Source organism: Sciurus vulgaris (assembly GCF_902686455.1).
Source record: "Sciurus vulgaris genome assembly, chromosome: 8".
Lineage (NCBI taxonomy): Eukaryota > Metazoa > Chordata > Mammalia > Rodentia > Sciuridae > Sciurus > Sciurus vulgaris.
Window position 1 is genome coordinate 104,372,414 of NC_136468.1, and position 22,280 is coordinate 104,394,693.

The 22,280-nt window shown below is 56.3% G+C and overlaps 1 protein-coding gene across 27 annotated transcripts in view; it reads right to left on the reverse strand.

Moving 5' to 3' along the window:
• CAMK2B (calcium/calmodulin dependent protein kinase II beta) overlaps positions 1-22,280 on the reverse strand; it is a 99,414-nt gene that overhangs the window by 6,780 nt on the left and 70,354 nt on the right. For 7 of the 27 annotated variants that reach the window (XM_079150751.1, XM_079150750.1, XM_079150754.1 and 4 more), the window contains 15 exons: positions 19,024-19,096; positions 15,868-15,970; positions 15,710-15,793; positions 15,129-15,223; positions 14,875-14,997; positions 14,390-14,473; positions 13,483-13,525; positions 12,414-12,488; positions 7,941-7,978; positions 7,722-7,793; positions 6,140-6,184; positions 4,593-4,641; positions 3,262-3,375; positions 2,661-2,789; positions 1,325-1,453 (listed from right to left, as the gene is read on the reverse strand). In XM_079150751.1, the coding sequence (XP_079006877.1) occupies positions 1,325-1,453; positions 2,661-2,789; positions 3,262-3,375; positions 4,593-4,641; positions 6,140-6,184; positions 7,722-7,793; positions 7,941-7,978; positions 12,414-12,488; positions 13,483-13,525; positions 14,390-14,473; positions 14,875-14,997; positions 15,129-15,223; positions 15,710-15,793; positions 15,868-15,970; positions 19,024-19,096 (1,256 nt within the window). Of the gene's footprint in view, positions 1-1,324; positions 1,454-2,660; positions 2,790-3,261; positions 3,376-4,592; positions 4,642-6,139; positions 6,185-7,721; positions 7,794-7,940; positions 7,982-12,413; positions 12,489-13,482; positions 13,526-14,389; positions 14,474-14,874; positions 14,998-15,128; positions 15,224-15,709; positions 15,794-15,867; positions 15,971-19,023; positions 19,097-22,280 lie in introns of all 27 variants that reach the window. The other 20 variants (XM_079150735.1, XM_079150756.1, XM_079150734.1 and 17 more) reach the window with 13 other exon arrangements.

Here is a 22,280-nt window from a genome sequence, read left to right on the forward strand (position 1 = left end):
GAACAGGTCTGTGCCATGGCCCCCAGGGTGACTCAGTCACCTGGGTTCCCTGCAGGCCCTTACCTAGGGTACCCACCCGCCCACCTACTGCAGACCCCCAGGGAAATTCCCCTTCCCAGCTCGCCCTCCATAAGGGCAGCAGGGCTCCTTGAAATCAGATGAGAAGCTGCAGAAATGGAGGCAAAAGGAGTGCCAACACTCCCAGAAGCCCCACTTCGTGCTCATCAGCAGTGCCATCCTCTCCCTGTGTCTCCCCCATGAGCTCTGCCTACTGTCCACCCCACACTTGACCCCCGACTTCCTCACCAACAAGATCCTGGTCTCTTACCTCAGCACCTCATCTCCAATCCCCTCAGCTGACCTGGAGCCCCTTTGAGATGGCAGGCTGCATACCCCCACTCTCTTAGGCCACTGCTCCTGTAGGTCACTGTCTCCTCCCCTATTCCCTGGCTACCTGCAGCAGTCCCCCAAGTCTGCCCTGCAGAGGACAAGGGAGTGGGTGGCCCCAGGGCCCACCTATCACAGGTACTCACCCAGCCACTGCCCTGCCATGCCGAGCCCCTGGCCCGGCAGCCTCTTCTCTGACAGCATCTCAGCACCACCCCCAGTCCCGTGTCTCCCTGGAGGCGGGGGTGGTGGCGGCTGCAGCCCTGGGATGTCATCCATCCCTGTAAGTGATACTGGCCACTGGCCGGCAGTCAGCAGACAGACTGGGGAGGCCGCCCAGTCTGCGCCCGTCTCTCCCGCCCTCTCTTGCCCCTGGCTACCCCCCAAGTCTGCTCCCTGATGTCCAGCTGGGCAGCTGGAGTGCCAGAACTTTTCAGAGCACAGAACTATGTTTCTTTTCCTTGCCTTACTGTCCAAGCAAGTCCACCCTCACCAGAGTGCAAACTGTGCAATATGTAGGGCCCTGACCGAAGAGTGGACCCTCCGCCTCCTGCATTGTAGGGGCAGCTGCCCACCCCACTTTCCCATCAGAAGAAAGCTATGGTCCACAGGGTAGCAAGTGCTCAAGGTCAGCAACAAACCCATCATTTGGGATGCTCTTCCTATATGTTCCTATATGCAGGCATACACACACACACACACACGCACACACACACACACACACACACTTCATGACCATAATCTGAATTATCTGAGACCCAATGACTTCTTTACGTGCTTTGATACAAATCTCCATGACCTAGCAGAGGGACCCTGTGTCCCCCATGTTTCCACAAGTTTGGCCCTCACAGAGCCAGGTTGGTGACACACCACAGCAGGGGCTTGCCCCCTTTGAGCCCTCCAAGCAGCTTCCAGAGCCACTCAATGTGCTACTTACATGGGGTGGGCAGGGGGCCAGGGAGAGTCGGAGATGGGCAAGGTGGGGGGCCCACTGACGGGGAGCCCTCAGCTTCTGGGGTCCCTGAGCCCCTCCTCACCGAGTTGAGGATGTCAGAGATCCTGGGGGCTGAGTGGAACAGACAGACGTAAACACAGTGGGGTGAGGAGACATGCAAGAAGGAAACCTATGGGCTGAGAGCCAAGCCAGAGTGGAGGACAGAGGGAGATGTAGGGGATGGAAGGGAGACATAGGGGGATGTATGGGGACATGGGAGGACAGAAGGAATATGGGGATTTGGCACCAAAATGAGCCAGGATGCCTTTGTCCATCCAGGTGGAATGAGCTAAAGCTGCTATGGGCAGAGGATGCCCTCCAAGGAGAAGCAACCTGGCCCCAAGGAAGCCAAAGGATATTGCTGCATGTAACTGCCCCTTGGGAAGGGCTTGATAGGTGGGGGGAAAATGGATGAGGGAGAAATGGGGGATTTGGGGGGTTTTTTGGTACCAGGCAGGGATTGAACCCAAGGGTGCTTAACCATGGAGCCACATCATCAGCCATTTTTTATATCTTATTTAGAGACAAGTTCTCACTAAGTTGCTTAGTGCCTTGCTGAGTTGCAGGGTTTGAACTAATGATCCTCCTACCTCAGCCTCCCAAGCCTCTGGGCTTACAGGCATGCGCCACTAGGCCCGGCTAGGGAAGGGAAATCTAAGAGGAAGTGTGGTCCTGGCCCATGTGGTCAGCCAAGGTCAGGGCAGGCCAAGCCTCTCTGTCATATCTCTGTCCAGAAACTGTGGGGGACCCTGGCTGGGGTTCCCATTTCAGCACCTTCCTCAACACCCTTATCCCCTGCTGAGGAAATTGTGCTCTGGGCTTGAGGGTACACTGGAAACCAGAGACATCCCTGGGAGTAGGCTCCTGGACACTGTGGCCAGGGCAGGGTAAACCAGATGTGAAGTCGGTAAGGCTGGAAAATTCTCAGCAGAGATCACCTGAGGGGGCAAGGAAGGGCCAGGCCAACTGCCCAAGTGTAGGACGGCCCTTCTGAGGGAGAGCTCTAGAGCTGAGAGCGAGGTGGGCGGCGTGCAGGTGGAGAGTAGGGGGTGGGAGATGAGCCACAAAGAAGGCTGGGCCCCTGAAGGCAGAAGCCAGGTAGCTGACTTGCTGAGTTAGTGCACGTGCCCCCAGGAAGCCCAGCTAGGCTGGATACCCATGGGCGTCCTGGCCTGGGGAGAGCTGGGCCGTGCACAGCAGGTGCAGAAAGCTGTGAACGCTGGCCATTCGCAGTGAGCCCTCAGCAGCAGAGGCAGCAGGCCTGGAGGCCACTACTTACATGGGGTGGGCAGTGGGCCTAGAAGACCTGGAGACAAGCAGGGTGAAGGCCCTGCTGATAGGGGCCCCTCGGCTTCTGGGGTTCCTGAGCCCCTTCTCACCGAGTTCAGGATGTCAGAGATCCTGGGGGCTGGGATGGAACAGACAAGACATGAACACGAGGCAGACAGACATATGAGAAGATGGCAGAGCCGAGAGGAGGGAGGGAAGTGGGGCCCTGGGGTCAGACTTCCCATCCGGCGACTATCTCAGTAGAAGAAGTCCCAAGAGTGGGGCAGAGAGATACTTGGGCTGCTCTTGGAGACCATGGTATCAAGACCTGACCCTTCAAGGCCTCCCAGACTGCCCAGCAGCAGACTGAGCAGGAAGGTGGGCTGGGACAGTTTCCCCACAGGACAGAGGCATCTGGCCATGGCTTATATGGAGGTGGCACTCACTGAGCAGAGGCAGCCCTGGGAGCCCCAATGTAGAGGCCAAGCGGTGAATCAGGCTAGAACCATCAGTTCAAGCTCAGTACTCCCTTGGTTCTTGCGTAGCCCCTCAGAGAGGATTGCCAGGCCATTCAAAGTGACCCCCGCAGCAGCAGGGCCCAGGCTACTTACATGGGGCTGGCAGGGGGCTAATGGGAGTTGAAGATGGGCAGAGCAGGGGCCCCTCAGCTTCTGGGGCTCCCGAGCCTCTCCTCACCGAACTCAGGACATCAGGGACCCTGGGAACTGGGGTGAACAGAGGCAGGTGGGTGGACCATGGGCACTTAGGAAAGACGGCAACAGAGGACCCAAAAGGGGCCAGAAAGGGGAACCCCAGACCAGTGCTGGGAGCTGGAGGGTAAACAGAGGTGAAGAGGGTCATCCTTTGGGGTCACACACTGAGATCAGAAAGACTCATTTGGTGGCCCCTGGTCAGGGCCTGCAGAGGCCAGGAAGTGGGAGTGACAATCACCACAAGGCATTAAGGCCACTGGGCCTGTCTTGGCTGAGGTGAGAGAGGCTGAGGAGCCCTGTTCTACAGTCCCAGGACCTGCCCCATCTTGGCTTCCTGCCTTGGCTCTGAGCCTTATCCTGTCCTGTTGTCCTCTCCCATCTCCTGCAGAGTTGAGCCCCTGACTTACAGCCCCACACTGAGGGCAGAACCTTGCACAGGGAAGTATGGATGGCCTTCACACTGTTGACTTTGGGGCCTGTTTCAGTCTGTGGGGGAATGACATAGATGTCCACTGGCCTGTGTCCAGAGCTCAAAGCCCTATGCTTACCTCACAGTGAAGTATGAGGGACATTCAGGGATAACATCACAGCTGAGAAGGGTGGGCAGGAGCAGAGTGGCAACCCCCATATGACCCCTGGGGCCATCCTAAGGGCAGCAGATGGACTATGTAACAGGTAGCCTGGAGGAATCAGACCCATTCTGGGGAGTTGAACAAGGAAGAAGAGAGGCTGGGGGACCACTTGATGGTGCCAGGTGCCTTGAGGTCTTTGGGGGAACACACAAGGCTGTGCTCTGCAGGAAGAGCTTTGGGATCGGAGTATAGCACCGAAGCCCACTGCAGGGGGGTGCTCCTAGGTCAGCAAAGGAAATGGAAACATGGTTCAGTCACCCAGCCACTCACCAGTGCAAGATGGATGGAATCACAAGCTTAAGGAACTTTAAGAGAAGAGCAACATCTTGAGCAAATTCTATCCTCATGCTTGGTTCCCCATGGGAACTGAGATCCTGGCTCCCAGAACAGAACAGGCCCCAAAGCATGGCCATGGCTTCCTCATTTGGACAGGATGCTTGAGAAGCCTGGCAGTAGCCTCAAAGTTGCTGCTGTCCACACTGGGGAGCCTCTGACACCAGGTCCTGAGCTGCTGTGTTGCAGGACACTGGACCCTCTGAAGGCCTACCCACCCCAAAGAGCAACCCAGCATGGATGGGCTAGGTCTCTGGCAGGTACCTTTAGCATCTTCATCCTCTATGGTTGTGTTGGTGCTGTCAGAAGATTCCTGAGGAAACAGGGGAGGTGCAGGTCAGGATGTGATTGAGGACAGAGGGATACAACCAGCAGTGGGACTAGCCCAGGGCTCTGGCTCAGACCTCAGCCTAGCTGCTTCACAGAGGTCAGGGGATAGGAGCAGTGAGTGGAGAAGAAAGCTCCCTGCTCTGTGCAGGAGCCATCTCCAGGGCTCATCCTGCCCCATCATAGGCTGCATCCATCCACATCCCCAACAGCAAGGGCCTCGACTTCCCTTTTCCTGATACCCTGGGATGCTTAGGTGACTCTCTAATGAGAAAGGAACCAGAGTTTTGAGATTTCAAGACTTAAAACACAAGGTGATTTGGCTGACTCCTGGTGACATGCATGGAAGTTGGGGCATTTGGCATTCAGAATGAGCAACTCTCAGACACAAGTCCCTTGCGGCCCCAGACAGAATAGACCTGCAACCCCCAACACCTCCTCCCAAAAAAGTGAGATGCCCTTCTGGGTCATCTGCCCCTCCAAATCCTGGACCATCAGCCAGGCCCAGCCCTTCCCACCTGAAGTGTCTGCTGCCCTTCAGAGAAAAACAGCATCCAGATGCCTCATGTCCCCAGGGTCCTGCTCTGTTCCTCAGAAAGAACATCTCATAGGTCCCTAAGGGACTACTCCCTGGTCTGGACACTAACTGGACTTTGTTCTGGGCCTTAGGCCAGAACTGGAGGTGTTCAAGTGTAGGGTCATGGCTTACCCCAGCCCAGAAAATGTTCTCTAGGGGTCCCTCACAAACGTAATCCTTCCCCAGACACACTGGGCCCAAGGGGCACTAAGCATCTGAGTGGGAGGAAGTCAGGTCTTTGGTGCCTAGCACTGTGGATACCCACAGCCTCTGGTCCCTGCCATAGGAAGGTGTCTTCTGACACCTTCAGAAGGCAATGGGGGACCTATGAAGGCATTATGGGAGCTCATTAGAGAGCTCAGGCCCAGGCATAAGTCTGACCTGCTCGCTGGCATGGGCTCGCTGTACTGGAAAGGGTTCAGTTACCTGCCCATCCCTCCCAGAGAGCCAGCCCCTTCCCCGGCCCCAGGTGATGACGCCAATGTGATGGAGCGGATGGCAGAGCAAAGAGGAGGGAGGGTCCGCTCAGCAGGAAGCACTGGGGCTACGCCAGAGGTTGAGGGGTGGGGGTCAGCCAGAGGGGCAAGGACAAAGTTCCTGAGCAGTGGACCTGCCCCAGTGCCTGTAGCGGGTGGTCCCCTTGGAGCCTGGCTGACAGCTGGCATGTGGTGACGTGGCATAGCTGTAAGATTTCTTCCCAGGGAAGCGCTTGGCGCTTGGTTTTCTGCTGTGGTCCCCCAGCAGGTGGGCTTATGGGCTCTGCCCTGCCTTGGGAGTTCAGGCCACTGTACACCTGCCCTCCACTCTGGGCACAAATGCTCTCCCAGGTCACTGTCCAGACCCTCCTCCTGGGCCCGGCACCTCCTGCCCGAGGAAAGGGTAAGGAGGAGTGAGGCAGCCGCAGTACCTTAATCCCGTCCACTGGGTTATGGATAACGGTGGTTTGAGGCTCCTATAGAAGGCGGCAGACAGAGGAAGGAAAGAGAGGGAGAGTGAGAAAGAAGGAAGCAGAGGACAGGGGGAGCCAGGGAGACAGAGGAGGAGTGGGCGGCAGCCAGAGTCCACCCAGAGAGAGTGCAGAGCAGAGGGGACAGGGATGGAGGCGACAAGTGGTCAGCGAGATGGCCCAAAAGGGATGGAGGCAGCAGGTGGTCAGCGATGGCCCTCAGGGCAGTGGAGCAGGCTGGGGTCCGACCAACACGATGGAACCAACAGATCTTCCCAGGCTGGAGACTGCGCCTGCCCTCCCGAGGGATGATGGAGCTCGTGGGGACTGAAACTGTAGGTATGTGTGGACTCTGACTTGGGGAGTTCTGCCCACCCTCTGCTGCCTGGACCCTATGCCCCAGCTTGGGGGAGGCATAGGCTTGAAGATGCTTTGGGGGTGGGAGTGGTACATGGGATGGACGGAGCCCAAGATGGGGACTGGCTGTGAGGCCAGTGTGTGGGCCACCCTGGCCACTGGAAGGTCTTGGGTGGTAGCTGGCATCCTCCTGACACAGCCTGGATGCTATGAGCAGCTTCTCCACTGCCTATACAGGAAAGCTCTCCTCTCCTAGGAGACTTCCCATGAGCTCAGGGGAACCATTTGGCAAAGGTGGCCTTCCCGTAGACAGTCTTGGGCTATCTCCTGGGAGCCTAGCCTGGGGCATACTTTAGGCAAACTTAGGGGCCTATGGCCTAGCAGACTCCAGACTCCCTGGATCATGCGAGCACATGGTGCCCCAGCAGGAGGCTGGTGCCAACTCCACATCTCTGGGAATGCCAGTTGTGAGATTCAACTAGACAGGAGCCCCCCAAGGCAAAGGGGTCAGAGAGGGCCAGCACCCTCTCAAGGAGCAGGGTGATACACAGTTGGGGCACCAGCAGCCTCATCCCTCCCCAGTAAGGGGAGCCCCCAACCTTCCTTTCAGGCATCCACAGACCAGAGGATATCCTGGTTCTGATGGAAAAAGATGGAGGCGAAAGCCCACCCTGGTTGATGCTGGACACCTCAGCATACCACCGTGACCCCTCCCCACCCATGGGATTTGGGGTGTGTCACTCCAGGCTGCACCCCTGCAGAGCCCTGCCTGGCCCCTCTATGCTAGGTTGGCCTATTGAGGGTGGCAGAGAAGCTGAGGGCCAGTTCTCTGGGGGGATGGGGAGCCAAGGCAGTGCACTTGTCTTCTGCCTCACCAGCTTCCTGAACATCTCTTGCTGCAGATTCTTGGGGGGATGACCCATAAGGCAGCATAGGTGGAAGGACAGATCTCTCCTCTGTACCTCCATCTCTGGACCCCAGAAAGGGGTTCCCTGAGTGGTTCTGCACCAGCCTGAACCTGGGGCCCCTTGACAGTGGTTTCTCCCTTGAAGGACCAAATCCCCCATCACTGCCCCCAGCAAGTGTGGAATTGGTGGGGGTAGGTGTGTGCCCTCAGAGACGGGCCAGGTTGGGCGTCTATCTGACAGTGGGTATGGGAGGGGCCAGGGGCTGAGGAGTTCAGTACCAGGGCAGCAGGAGGGAGGGTCCCTTTGGGGCTGGTGATGGCCGAACTGTTTTTGGTGCTGTTTGTCTGGGGCTGTGGAGAGAGAGGAGAGCAGTTGTTAGGGGGAGAAAGGGTACCCACTTCCCCTCACATGCTTGTCAGGGCCTCTAAAGCTGAGGCTTCAGGGGCAGCGTCAGAGCTGTAGGCTCTAGGCCCCCCAAGGTCAAAATGGCTCCTCACCTTGACTCCATCTGCCTTCTTGTTGAGTAAACTCTTGGCTGCTGCATTGGGAGGGAAGGAGACATTGTGAGTGGTGGACCTGTGTCCCCCTATGGCCCCAACCCTCCCACCTACCTCTGCCCTTTCCCCAGAAGTGAGGCCCAGGACTGGAGGCAGTTGTGGCTTTGGCACCTAGCCAGGCCCTGAGCAGCAGCAAAACTTCCAGAGGGGACTGGGCCACCTTGCCCAGGGACCCTCACCCCAGGATGGCCCCTTCCACAGGGCACTGAGGAGCCTTCTAGCTCTGTGCCCCTTGGCTTTCAAGAGGAAGGCAGAATGTTGACCCCCTCTCTTGGGAGCTGACAGCAGGAAGGGGATCATGGGCAGCTGAGCAAGAAGGGAAGGTCTTGACCCCCCCAGTTTGCCATGTTCCCAGCAGAGGTTCATTCCAACCCAGGTAACAGCCCTGCTCAGACCCCACACTTCTAACAACGGAACTCAGACCTCTCCACCAGTGTCCAAACGCCTTGGCCTCGCTGTCCTCCTGAACTGCCCCAGCAGCCCTGCCTGTGGGGCCATTTCTTAGTGGTACTCCTTGGGACCAACACCAGCCTTTTTTCCCACAAGCCCCAGTGGATGCCCAGGCCCAGTCAATGACCCTCTGACCCCAACACTCCCCTCAGAGGTGAGGGTAGGCCTGGCTCTGTCCTATCCTCCCCCAACCCCAGCATCCACACCCTCTACAGCAGAGGTTAGGCATTTAATTATAGAACTTAAAAAAAAAAAAAAAAAGAGGAAGTCAGCTTACCTTACAGAAAAGGAAAGGTGAGGAAGGGAGGGAATGAGAAAGGAAGAGAGGAAGAAAGAGAAAACAAGATTTGTGTTGGTTCAGGCAGGCACTCACACAGGGCAGCAAAGCCAGCCCGTCTTGGCCCAGCATTCCCCAAGGAGAGCCAAGTGGCCGTGCGGCCGGCACAGCAGGGTTAGAGAAGCAGCCAGGGCTGGGCACAGCATGAAGGGCATGGGAGGGGTGGGGTCCAGGTCCAGTGAGGAAGAAGGAGGCAGAGCTCCTTACACATCCGGTTCCAGGATACTTGCTGACCATGCCTGATGCTGGGCTCTGCTGCCTATCCAGAGGAGGACCCTCACTGCCCAGGGCAGGACTGGGTCCAAGGGAACAGAGAGGCACACAGAGACCTGGTGCTGCAGCATTCTCAAACAGGGTGTCCCCCAAGAAGCAGCAGCAGCAGCACCCTGCGTGGTCAGAAATACAAATTCTTGGGCTACCCAGCCCTCTTGAGTCAGAAGCCTGGGGACCTTGGCATCTACCCACAATCTCCCAGGGCAGTTCTGACATTTGCTGCTCTGGGTGACTGGTTTCATTTCAGAGTCTAGGCCTGGGCCCCAGTGTTGCCTGCTGACCACCTCCCTTCCCGGCCAGGTAATCATGCCTGGTCCCTCCCAGGCTCTGCACATAGGGCACAAGGTCACAACCACCCAGGAGCTGCACACAACCTCAAGACCCTGAATGGCAGGCATGGCCTGCTGTGGCGGCACAGTTTTGGTTCACAGTCTCCCTCCTTGTGAATCTGTTAACTCTCTCAAAAGTTCTGTCAAGTCCAGGGGCTACTCCAGGATCCTGGGAGCAGGTCTCCCCTGGAGTTAACCAGACATTCAACTCCTGCAGCTGGTCCTCTGCTGTTCATCCTCCCAAGGTTGAGTACCCTTCCCACTTCCCCCATGGAGCTACAGGAACTACCCTGATACCCTAGGGCAGCACTGCCAGGGGTTCTCAGGACTAGAAATTCCAACTTCTCACTTTCCTATAGTGCAGACTGTGAAAATCCTCCCCTCACTGGGGCTAGAATATGTTTCCTTAAAACTTACTACACAGAGATAGGCCAGTCCTGGTCCAGTGTAGCCCCCCTCCTGTCTGTGGACCCTACCCTCTCTCCTCCTTCCCTAGCTCCAACACACAGCTCAGCCCAGTGCAGGCAGCATGGAATGTCCATCTGTTCCTGGCGTGGAGCTTGGCCTGGCACTGCTGAGGCTGTGGCTTGGAGCCCTCTCCCTGCTGGTGACCTGCTGCTGACACAGCAGGGGAACAGGCTCCTCCCTGGGGCCTACAGAAGACAAGAGTCTTAAGGATACTTGTCATGGCAAGCTGAGCAGCAAAGGAGGACCTCCATCCCTATAGGGATGCAGCTTTTTTAAAAACGTAGCACTTTCAAGGGGTGTTTTGCACAAGGCAGGCCTAACTTTACCTCCTGTCAGGCCACACAGCCGTGGCCAACCCAGCATATTCCCAGCTGGATTCTGAGAGTTGGCCAGGTGTGGGACTCTCCCACCTTCCCCCTTGGCTTGTCCCTAGATAATTCTTACAGGAAAGGAAGCACCTACAGGCCTGTAGAGACCCCAGGACTGTCCTTGGTCATAAGAGGGTTCCATTTAGGCCCCCAAGTCTATCAAAACCCATATTTCCAAGCTGTGCTACTAGATGTTAACAGTTACCCATGGGAAGGAAAAGGACAGAGTTGAGACTGTGGGGTGGATGTGCCGAGTCTGAGGACTTGGATGAGCCATGGCTTTGGCCCAGTCCCAGAAAGCCTTGAGCCCTGAGCTTCTACCTATGTCATTTCAACACCCTCCCTGTGAACCCGTTTCGCACCAGCCCCTGTGCATGTCTTGAGAGCAGCATGAGGCACATCCTAGCCAATTACTGGCCACCCATTTCCTGGTCCACTTGTTTCTCTAACATTCACATCTGCCTTGGACTAACTTTATCCTATAGGTGCAGCAGGAGCCCAAGGTGGATGGAGCAGTCATGGGATCCCATATACCCAGGCTGGGGGCTCCACAGACTGGTAACCCTCCACCCCTGGGAGGGTACTGCCTATTCCCAGGAGTGGTCAAGCCAAGCAATGGCAGCCAGCCCACAGCTGGCCTGATAGTCATGATCTTCTTTCTCTCACATCTGCTCAATGTGGGAGGGACTGTGGAGGCCAGCACTCTCTACAGTAGGGGTCTCCCTGCTGGCTGAGGTGCTCTGCCAGAAACACAGAGAAGGGAGACTCCTGATACATATCATTGGAGTACAGTTGGACCAACCTCATCAGGCAGGTGGGACCCTCAGCCCCACCTTTGCCTCGTCCCCTAGCTGGGCACCCTGGACAGCCATGCTGGGCTCCATCAACATGCACTGACCACCCTCCAGGACAGAGTGGCCCTTGGAGCCCAGGGCAGAGCCGCACATGCAGGCGGCCTCATGCACCGTTGCCCTTGCTCACTTGCAGGCAGGCGGGCATTGCAGCAGGAGTCCTGGGAAGAGTGTCACTCAAGGGGCCTGCCTCATGCCACTGTCCCCTTGGTAGCAGGCCTCCCCAGGAGCCACTAGCTTCATCTTTTCCTAAACTCAGCCCCTCCCTCCCACATGTTCTTCTAAAAGGTCATAAAATGGAGACTTTGGACTATTCACTGGGCCCTCATGGGGAGAACAGATCCCTTTCAGGACAGCCTGAGCTCCCCTATGGGGAGAGCTCTCTGGTAATGAAGGCTCACGATGGCCCTGGCAGGTCACTGGGTAGAGCCAGGTGGGTGTGCAGGAAGAGCTGGGCCTTGGGAAGGTGGTTCCCACACCCTGGGTGGTGCCCTTACCCCCAGCTGTTGCTGGAGGTTCTTATGGGAGAACTCTATAGCTTGGTTTGGGGAGGACCCAGGTTGGTCCTGTGTGCTTGGCAGCCACCCTAAGCATGTGCCAGTCCTCAGCTTGGATAGCAGCTATGGAGCCTTTGAGGAAGTTCCAGGGTCACCTAACCCTTAGGGGGTCTATGCCCCAGCTCCTGGTGGGAGGATCCACCTGTACCTCCCCAAGAAGTAGGTCAGCAGAGCTGCCTCCTCCCTCACAAATTTAGGACTAGATGAGAAGTATCTCTAAAAAGAATCCAAAAGGAGGCCTTCGGAGTCTCTTCAGGGCACTGAAGCCACCCCAGCCACCCCCGCTCTGGGGCAGACATGCATGTGGGAACTCCGCAGTACAGACCACCAGCTCCGCCTGCTTTGAGAAGGACTGATGATGGGCCCACCGCTCCCTTGAGTCAGCATCCCTGCCTCCACAGCCCTGCTCCCAGGGCTCCCCTTCCAGGACTCAGACCTCTAGCAGCAGGCTCAGTGGCTCCCATGAGGTCAAGGTCATTCTAAATGGGGTCTCCAGACCCCAGGCACCGGACCAGGGGTCTTGGCCAAGTGTACCTGGGCTTAGCATGGCCAGGGGTCACCTAGTCAGTCCCTCCTCTTATAGGTGAGGAGACGAGTGAGGACTGCCCTTGGGTGGACCCACCTGGGATGTGACCACAGCGGGAGCATGGGCTCCCGGGGGGCCTGCCAGCCTCTGGGGCGGCTCTGGGGACCTGGTCAGCAGCTGCGTGCAGCGGGGGGGCTGCATGCCAACAGGAAGGACGGGTGGGAGCGGGTGGACGCTGGGCAAGACACATCTACCTTGTTCCACCAGCCCCATGGTGGTGCCGGAGGCCGCGGTGGACATTGTGGCCGGAGCGGTGGTCTGTCTGCCCACTGTTAGCACCAGGTTAGAGACGAGGGGGGGAAGGGGTGAACACAAACGGGGTAGGGGGCAAGGTGAGGGAAGAGAAGAGACAAAGGAAGCAGAAGAAGATTAGAGTTAAAGTTTAGGCGGCAGATGGCTCCAGAATCCCTTTCTCAGGAGAATGAAAACAAGATTGGGCCGATTGACACTGAAAAGCATTTGCCTCCTTTCTCCTTAGAACGCCCCAGCGGGGCTTCTTGTGCCCGGCAGCGTGTGCCGGGCACACAGCAGACAGGACAGTCCCATTAGTGTTGGTGTGACCGTGTGTGCCCGTTCCTGGCAGTACAGCATCACAGCAAAGTAACAGGAAGGGGGAGGGTGCCAGATGCGGACGGACAACGAGAGACGACCACAGGCGCTCGCACACTCAATATCAGACGACGGAGAAGCCATAGGCACAGCTGTCCGGGCGCTGGGGCCAACACCATTCCCTGGGGTAGCCTACGGCACCCTGGGCCTTGGGGGTCTCTAACAGACTCGTGAGACTTCATTTCCCCACCACCACCCTGAGCAACCAGGGCAGGCGGCGCCAGTTTTTCCAGAAGGCAGATCCCTGTGCCCTGACCTCACGCGTACCCCTCCCCCCACCCCTGCCACATCCTGCACACAACATGGTGCTCAGAGCGCTGAAAACAAGGAGGCCACAGAGCTGCCCTATAGACGCCTGGACAGACACACGTGGCGGGCTGGGCAGTGGGCAGTACAGACACTAGGGCTTCAGGCGAGGGACACAGACCCAACACGAAGGAAACAGGGCAGGGGATGGCAGACTCTGGGTGGCTGCCCAAAGAACGAGCCCAGGAGGCCAGCTGGGCAGTAGGGGTCCCGGAACTGAGGGCAGAGGCTGGGCACCAACCAGCTTTGTGGAGACAGGTGGAAGTGCTGGTGAACAAGGAGGGGCTTCCTGCCACAACCTGCAGGTCAAGGGCAGCATCATGTCCTCCCTGGAGAAGAATGTCTCACCTGAGAAATTCCTTGTGGCCAGCATGGTGGTGAGAATGGCCCCCTAGGGAGAGACACACAGAGAGAGCCAGGGCCACCCTGTTAGTGTCATCTGCTGGCTTCTGGTCAAAAGAGCCCTGCCCATTCGCCTGCATGCTCAGGCTTCCAGAGAGGCAAGAGTTTCAAGAACCTATCTCTGAAAGAGATTTTCTATGTCCAAAATCAAAACACACCTGGGACCCCAATCCTGCCTACTGACCAGGCTTCTCAGTGCATCAAGACCGTCCTATTACTCAGGGGTTGCCAGAATCACTGCCACCAGCCCTTCTGGCTCTCCCTCCACCCCTTCTTTCCTTACAGGCCCAGGGTGGTAGTGACTGTCTCAGGGCTTTCAGGAGAACTGTAGTTAAACCACACTCCCCAGGCCTAGGCCTGGCCTTGTCCTTGGCACTGGGGAGCCTGGGGAGATGGTTGGCCTGACCAAATAGCCACCATCAGGATTAACTGGCTACCTATCAGGAGCCACCTTTCACTCTCACAGCCCTGTCCACCAAGACCAGCATTCAGTTCTGGTCTCCTTACCAAACTCGCTCTGGGCCAAGGCACATTCTGCCTACAGGAGCTCCAGGTGCGGAACCTGCAGAAGGTCCTCAGGACGCCCCTCCAGGGATGTTCAAGGCAGCAGCATCAACAAGGAGGGGCCAGCTCTGTGTCTGGGGCCCACCCTGCACCCATGGCCCCAAGGGGGCTTTGGGCTGTTCTCAGGGCTCAGATACATTTGGTCTGGGATTTGCCAACAAGTACAGCCTTGGGGGCAGCTGTGATCCTGCTTCATCATTTGGCTGGATCTGCCGATACCGCCCCAGCAAGGGCCCTTGTGAACACAAGGACATGTGATGGTGCTGTGGGCTGAATGGTAGTGCCTCACCTTGAGCTTCCTCCTGGCATTGAACTTCTTCAGACACTCCACGGTCTCCTGTCTGTGCATCATGGAGGCCACTGTGGAACGTTGCTGTAGGGAGAGGAGCAATCACAGGGTGGCAGGAAGCCCCAGAGAAGTAGACCCCAGAGGGCCAGCAGGGCTTATGGTATCCCAGGACCCTCATCTGCTGAGATGTACCAGCCACCACTACAGCAAGAAAACAACTGTCCCCACCTGCTATACTCACCCACCTGTGACTTCAAGCCTTGCCTCTCATAGACAGGACTGAGGTCAAAAGGAACAGATCTCCTCTACCCTCAATGCCACCCAAGCCCTGTCCTCAAAAACCATTAGTGTGTCCCAAGCCAGAGGCCATGAAGAACACCCAGGGGACCATCAGATACAGGAACAGAATCCTAGGGCCCTCCTGGGGCCCTGGAGACCTCCACCAGGAGATCCCATTCTACAAGTGGGCACCCAGGGCAACTTACGCAGACCCATGGGTGCTTCAGGGCCTCATGGGCTGTGATGCGCTTGGCAGGGTTAATTGTCAACATCTGGTTGATGAGGTTTTTGGCTTCAGGAGTGACAGTGTCCCACTCGGGAGATGGGAACTGCAGAAGGAAAGAAACAATGCACAGGCTGAGGCTGAAACCCCCTTCCCATGCAGGGACTGAGTAGCGGAGGGCAAGATAGAGGGTGTGGCCACAGAAGGCTCCACCCCCACCCCCTGGGGCACACTCACGTCATAGGCCCCAGCCTTGATCTGCTGGTACAGCTTATGCTGGTCCTCATCCCAGAAGGGCGGGTAGCCCACCAGCAGTATGTACAGGATCACTCCTATGGATGGGGACATGAGCAGCACAGCCCTGGGAGAGCACTGGGATCCTCAGCACTCCTTTACCCCACCCCCAATAGGCAGCAGGCATATGGAAAGATGGCATATACAGATCCTATTCCCAGCTCTATGCCCACCATACTTTACCAGGGAGCCCCCTCTACTGCAACACCACCTGAAAGAGGAGACACCTGCCCAAGAAGCAGCCACACCAAGTAGTCTGATAGTCCCTGAGCCCTCCACTCAGGCTGTTCACATGGCTCAGGGTCCAGACTTCTGCTGGGTGCAGGTGGACACAGATGATGGGCCCTGGGTCATGTTAGCAATTCTAGTCTGGGGATCAGACCCCTACCAAAGCAGCCCAAAGGCAGGTCCCGGGCAAGTAAGTCAGTCATCTGTATGTTCCAGAATAGAGGTGGTGAGCCTAGAAATTCCCTGGAACACCCCAATATACCCTCTGACCCACCCACCCCACACACGGGTCTCACCACATGCCCAGATGTCCACAGGCTTGCCATATGCCTCCTTCCGAAGGACCTCAGGAGACAGGTAGCCTGGCGTGCCAGCAAAACCTATTGAAGGAGAAGGAACCATGAGGGGCTGTGAGGGGCCTCCAGCACCTCCTGCCCTCCCCCTGTGCACTCACCAAACCATGCTTGCTGGTCGCCCTGCACCTCGATGGCCAAGCCGAAGTCCGCCAATTTCACTGCAGCCCCCTTGCACTTGCTGGCCAGGAGCAGGTTCTCAGGCTACAGAAAGGTGGCCGTGAAGTCACCATATTTATACCCGAAAGAGTCATAGGAGGGATGTGGGACAAAAGAGGGATGACAGCAGATTGCAGGAGGGAGGTGCAGGTCTGACCCTCCCACACATGGAATTTCCAGGGCACGGCTGAGTGCTGGGTCTGCAGCCCTGGGGAAAAGGACAGCAGCCCCGGCCTTTCAGAGGGAAGTTATCTCTCAGTCAAGATGTAGTTCCCCTGCAGTCCAGAGCAGGAGTCTAAGGGGCCTCTCAGACCAAAACCTCCAGCCCGCCCTTACAAGCAACCGTCATGGTCCCCAAAGCTCTGGAGCAGGTCATACAGGAGATGTGGGGTCTCCCATGGCCCTGGGATTCCCATTGACTGAGAGGCTTCAATTGGATGTCCTTCCCCTCCCCATTTCTGAAACAGTGTGTAAGTTGGCAGCTGGTGGGAGGGAGATCATGTGAGAGACTCAGATTCTTCCTACTTGGACAGTGGCCCTCAAAGGGCAAGGAGAAACACTCGGGCCAAAGTGCCTAGGAAAGCTGAGGACATTCACCTGCCAGGCACAGCCAGACCACCAGTTCCCACTTGGCTCTGGTCAGCACTACCACACAGGGCAGAAAAGAGGCCCCTCCCTAGCCACCTTCCCATCCGCTCCCACAGGTGAGAAAAAGCCTATTCGGACCCCCTCAGAGAGCAGCACCCTTGCTCACGCTGAAAGGACATCTGTTCCTTGTCCTGCAGAAGCAGCCAAGGAGGATGCTTTCATTCTGAGGACACCTGGCACCAAGAGCCTAAGGGGTCCCTGGGCTACTACACTCCCTAACCTTCCTGTCCAGCTTCCAATTCTAGCAGGGTTCTGGCTTCTGGTGGTGCTCAAAGCCCGTCCACTCTGATCCTTGACCACTGGGGCTTGCTGGGCCCTCAGGTCCCCTTGGCAACCCTGCAGTCTCCCCCCATCCTGAAGCTGCACAGCCTCATGGGTCACACTGCTGCTGAAGATCCACCCGAAAGACAACACACTGCCACATGGCCTACTTTTGATGCTGGCTGTCAACCTTAGAAATTTTCAAATGGTGAAAAAGTGGCCCTTGCAATCAATGAAATGTACCAATCCTGTGTGAAAAGATTTGTGCTCCAGACCAGAGCTTCCTGAGGTTTCATCTGTGGCCTGCTCAGCAGCTGGGGATGAGGCCTTATGCTCACTGTGGGGACTCTGTTCCCAGGCAGAACTCCTTGTCTCTCTGGTAACTGGAAGGAGCACATGGGGCCCTACCCACTGGTTGCGTACCAGACACCCATGTCCATCTTGACTTTGCCAACCTAAGCAGGGCAGGGGCCCCAGGCCATGCTTCCACATCAAGAATTTGAAAGAAGAGCGGGCAGGGACGTCCCAGCAGGGCTGCACAGCCATTCTGCCACCTCTGGGCTCCACTCTGGTTCCTTCACAGCTCAAGATGGCACTGACTGCCTCCTGCTCTCTGTCACTGCCATGGTGGAGCAAACCCACCATGGTGCCATTTGGGGGCTGTCTCTGTCAAGACAGTAGGATTTCTCCCAAGAAAGAAGGGATATTCTGCCCCCATGACAGGAGGTGGAGGCCACAGCAAGAATTCCATTTGTCTCCCAAATTGAAGAGGTGAGGTAGCACTCACCTTCACTTCTATGCCTTGAACTCAAAGTTAAACAGATAAATCATAGGGTCTGGGAACAAAGGGCCATGTCCCCCGGGTAAATGGCACCAACACATGGCCCCCTGAGGGGGGAATCTGGGCCCCTCCTCGTAGGGGTCCTGAGTGAGAGCAGTTCAGATAAGACCATGGGGAGGCCAAGACATGTGAAGGGACACAGGAGGGAGTCCCAAGTCTGGTCTTCCTGTGACCCCTCCCCAGAGCAGCTGAAAAGACCAGCCTCCCAAATCCATAGCCTAAGAAAGGTGCAACCTCCCATTCAGCCTATTAAGTCTAAGGAAGGCGTGACCCCTCTTCGGTGTCAACACCCATGGGAAGGCTCGTCTTAAATGCATTGGGGCCAGGCCCAGAAGTCCATCCTGCCTTCAGAAAGTTACTACAGGCTGAACTAGTACTTGGAAAAGGAGGGTAGGAAGGAGAGGGAGGATAGAGAAAAATGGGGGTGGCTTCTGGGATGCCGCAGCCATCCTGTGTCCTGCAGGTGATAATCTTTTTTTTGAACACAACCTGGAGCCCACAGTTCAGCTCTGGGCAGAAGAGACTTGGAGTGAGAGCTGAGAGGAATTGGCAGAACCAATTAGGGAGGAAGAGCCAGGTGAGGCCTGCTTTCACCACCCTGCCCCCAGCAGCATCAGCCTTCTGTCACCTGTATCCCCCCCTTCCACATCTTGGTAGAAGACCAGAAAGTCAGACCCAGAGTAAACATTTGTTGGCAGATGGATTCCTAAAGGCTACCCCTTCCAACCCTGAAGGTACCGGGCAGGATTTGTGCAGGTATAATATCTCACACGTGTACACACATGCACACAGTACATACAGTGCACATCCACACACACATGTATATACATGATCACTTGTGCATACACAAAATGATGTGTGTGAATACACTCATACATGCACACACATACACTCATGCACTTATATGCATGCACACATAGGCACATGCATGTACCTATATGCACACACATAAACATGAATAACAGGTGTGTACACATGCCTCCATGTAGACATGCAATACACATATCCAAGTGGACACATGTATGCACACACAAATATACATGCACAACCCTCCATGTATGCACACACAAGCACACTCTCACATGTACACAACAAGCACACACACCTAATTGAATACACATATGTACATACCCCTACACATAGGCATGTACCCACACATGCATGTGCACACACCTTCATCAACAAGTACACATACACACACACATTCCTCCAGGCAAATGCATGGTATGCACACACGCCTGCCATACCCCACATCCCCCTCACGCCACACTGCCTAGTCCCTCCTACCTTTTACACAGCATGCAGGTGTGGATCATAAGACACCTGACACAGTGAGACAGAAACTCACCTTGAGGTCTCTGTGGACAACCCCCATTTGGTGACAATGGAGAACGGCCTCCAGGATCTGCTGGATGCAGTGACTGTGGCAAACAGCAGGTGGGTTAGTGCAAGTGGCTCTGGGGGCAGACTGGGGAGGGAAAAAGGGAGAGGAGGCACAGGGAGATGGCAGTGCTCTGCTGTACTGGGGTGCAGCTCCCAGCCTCGGGGAGTGAGGAAGATGTAGGAAACCAAAGAGAGAGGAGATATTAGCCAGGAGGGGCCTCTGAGATTCCTTCCCCAGTCCCAGGGTTGGCTACCCTGATCTTCACCCTGCCTTCTTCTTTGGGCCCAGGTCTGCCTAGGAGGCAGGGCCAGATCCACAGAAACGACTTTCAGGGGAAACATTTCTGTTCCCAGTGCACCTTTTGCTGGGCTCATGTTGGCCACACTGACCCTAAGCCTGAACCTAGAAGCTGGGCTGACCTATACTCTGCATGGCAAGTAGCAGTGAGGACTGTGGGCAAGAGGGAGGGGAAACCAAGGCAGGGTAGGGACAAATGGGTGGGGACAGGGCAGTGTGTAAGGACCTGAAGCGCAGAGGGCCCTTCCTCCCAGCCAGGGCCAGCCGGAGAAAAGGGAACCCCTTCGTAGTCCTCTCCTGATCCAGAAGGGCCACCAGCACAGGTCACAGGCCCTTCTAGGTAGGAAGGTGCTTTCCCAGCTGCCCTCAGATCTCCCTAACATCATCCAGCAACACATCAGACCCACAGTAACCCAACCCTGTGTACATGAAGACCTTGTGGCCTGAGCCCATTTCCCCCCAGGATCTCCCAGAGACAGGCACAGGCCCTGTCAGGTTCCAGCCCTGACCACCAGGGGCAGCTCCATGCTGCAGGGTGAGCACAGTTGGCTCTGAGGCATCCATCTCAGGCTGTCTCAAGTCCACCTGCCCAGTTCTTGGACATGGCCCCCCTGCAAAGAAGCAACAGAGGGACATCTATCCCAGTCCTATCCTGGGGGTGCAATGAAGTGATCAAGGGTCAGCAAAAGAGGGGTGGGCTTATTTTCCTGAGGCATGATAGTCCTGCCTTCCATAGGCAGTATCACTCTACCTGGCCACATCTGGACATGAGCAGCCTCTCACTGAAAAGTGAATCTGTACTTCCTCTCTGAGAAACCTCAGCATCCAACAGGTGATGGTTTGTGGGGTTCAGAAGGAACCAGACCTACCCACTGGGAGACAGCTCTTAGCAGCCCCTCCTCAATATCACCTACAGCTGGAACTGCAATGTCCTCCCTGCCACCACCTGACCTGGAATCTCCCCTCTTTCCAGCCCCCTCCTAGGGCCCTCCTGGTCCCTGTCGCACTCCTGCTGTTCCAAGGGGGGCTTCCACTAGTGAGAAACCTCTGCTTTCCAGGATACCCTCTTCTGCCCATCACTGTTCCTCACCTTTGCCCTATTTCTGGTCCCCAAAGGAGCCCAGCTCATCATTCTGGATGGTCCCTTCGGGCTAGAAGTCAGTGGTGTCCATGGTGAGGCCTGTGGGCCTGGGCAGAGAGAGCCTCACTGGAGTGGGCAGAGCTCAAGCTCCCCACAGGCTGTCCAGGATGGATGCTGAGGCAAGTGGGGCTGTAGCTGTTGGGGTGAAGCAGGAGCCCCTTGCTTTTCAGAGTGCAAGGGGCTCCTCCTGATCCTCCCAGCAGCCAACTGGCCCTTCATGCACTGCTGTGCAAAGTGGATGACCATACTCCGTGGCCCTGGTTGTCCTTGCAGGGGTGTAGACTGCAGGGCTCTAGCTCCAACGCAGCTTTTCCTGGAGCTGTCACCGTGGCCTGCACAGCCCTGAAGGCTGGCCTTGCCTCTGCCTGGGATGTTCTTCCCATGAGTGGTTTGTGTGGAGCCCGTGGTCATTGAGAAGCACTGCCTCCCTGGACACCAGCAGGAGGGGCCGAGTCTGCTCCATGCACACAGCACAGTGCACACTGAGGGTGAGAGTTAGCACTTTCCTTGGGGAGCTTTCCTCTAGCCTCAGACTTTTGAGAGGCCATCTGGAGTTCTGACTGTAGCACTGGGACAGGCACCGTGACCTCTGTCCACCCCACCTGCCATCCTCCATGATACCTGATTGTATGGTCAGCATGCTGCAACACTGCATGTCATCTGGTCCTTTCTCCTGGTGATCTGGGGCCCCAGAGACTCTCCCTGTGTCCACAGGCAGTAGCTCATGTTGCTGGGCTTAAGGTCCCTCCCCCCACCCATGCCTGGTTCACTTGTCACATAGGCTGGAGGCTCCTCAGGTGTTTTACAGCCGCCAAGGGAGGGCACCAGTGCTCAAGCACAAGTTGGTCAAGCACGCTCTGATTCCTTAGAACAAGGTGCTGGTGCTGGGGCTATGCCAGACAGAAGTGACAACACTGGTCTGCAGAAGAAGGGCCCCTGCAGGCAGGATCCCTCACCAGCACCCCAACAGCCAGAGTAGCTACTACTCTCAGCAGCCCTGATCTGCAGGACCTCTCCTCATGCTGTTCTGGTCTTGGTCTCCACCTTTTTCACTTATTTTTTCCCTTCATTTCCTGAACAGTTTAGGAATTCACTTTCAGGATCATTCTCAATCAGCATTCTGGATGTGGGAAAGGTTCTGGACATTATTTACCCACTGGGCCCTACTGTGTCCTCCTGGGGACAGTCAACATTGTTCATGAGTATCTGTTGTTGTTTTGAGATGGGGATCTCACTATGTTGCCCAGGCTGGCCTTGAACCTTTTGGTTCAAGTTATCCTCCTACCTCAGCCTCCCAAGAAACTGGGGCTATCAGTCTGCACCACCAAGTCCAGCTTCTATGTTTTATTTTTTAAAATGGGTTCTAAATGTTTTGAATTTTGTTTTTTCTGCTCTGCAAAAGACCTGGACATCCCTCAGCTTTCCCACAAACTCCAAACCAAAACCCTGCTTCTTCCTAAGAGGAATTTCCAGTCTTCTTGGTTAGAAATGAGCTTAGAAAAGCAATTCCTATTTTGTTTCCTCTTCCTCCTGAGAGCAACTCTCTGGAAATCCATTAGATATTTCTCTTCTCAGAGACCTAGGAGCTCTGCAGGCAGTATACCTGCCTGGGTCAGAGTGATGAGTGTCAGGAACATCCCACCCAGTGTACTAGGTGGGTCTAGCAGGGTGGTCTCAGCCCACTCTGTCCTAGCACCTGGTCCTCTTTACCTTAATCTTAGTGCACTTTGACCCTGGTCACTAGTGAGTTCCCATGCCTGACCTGTGAGTCAAACTCCCCATC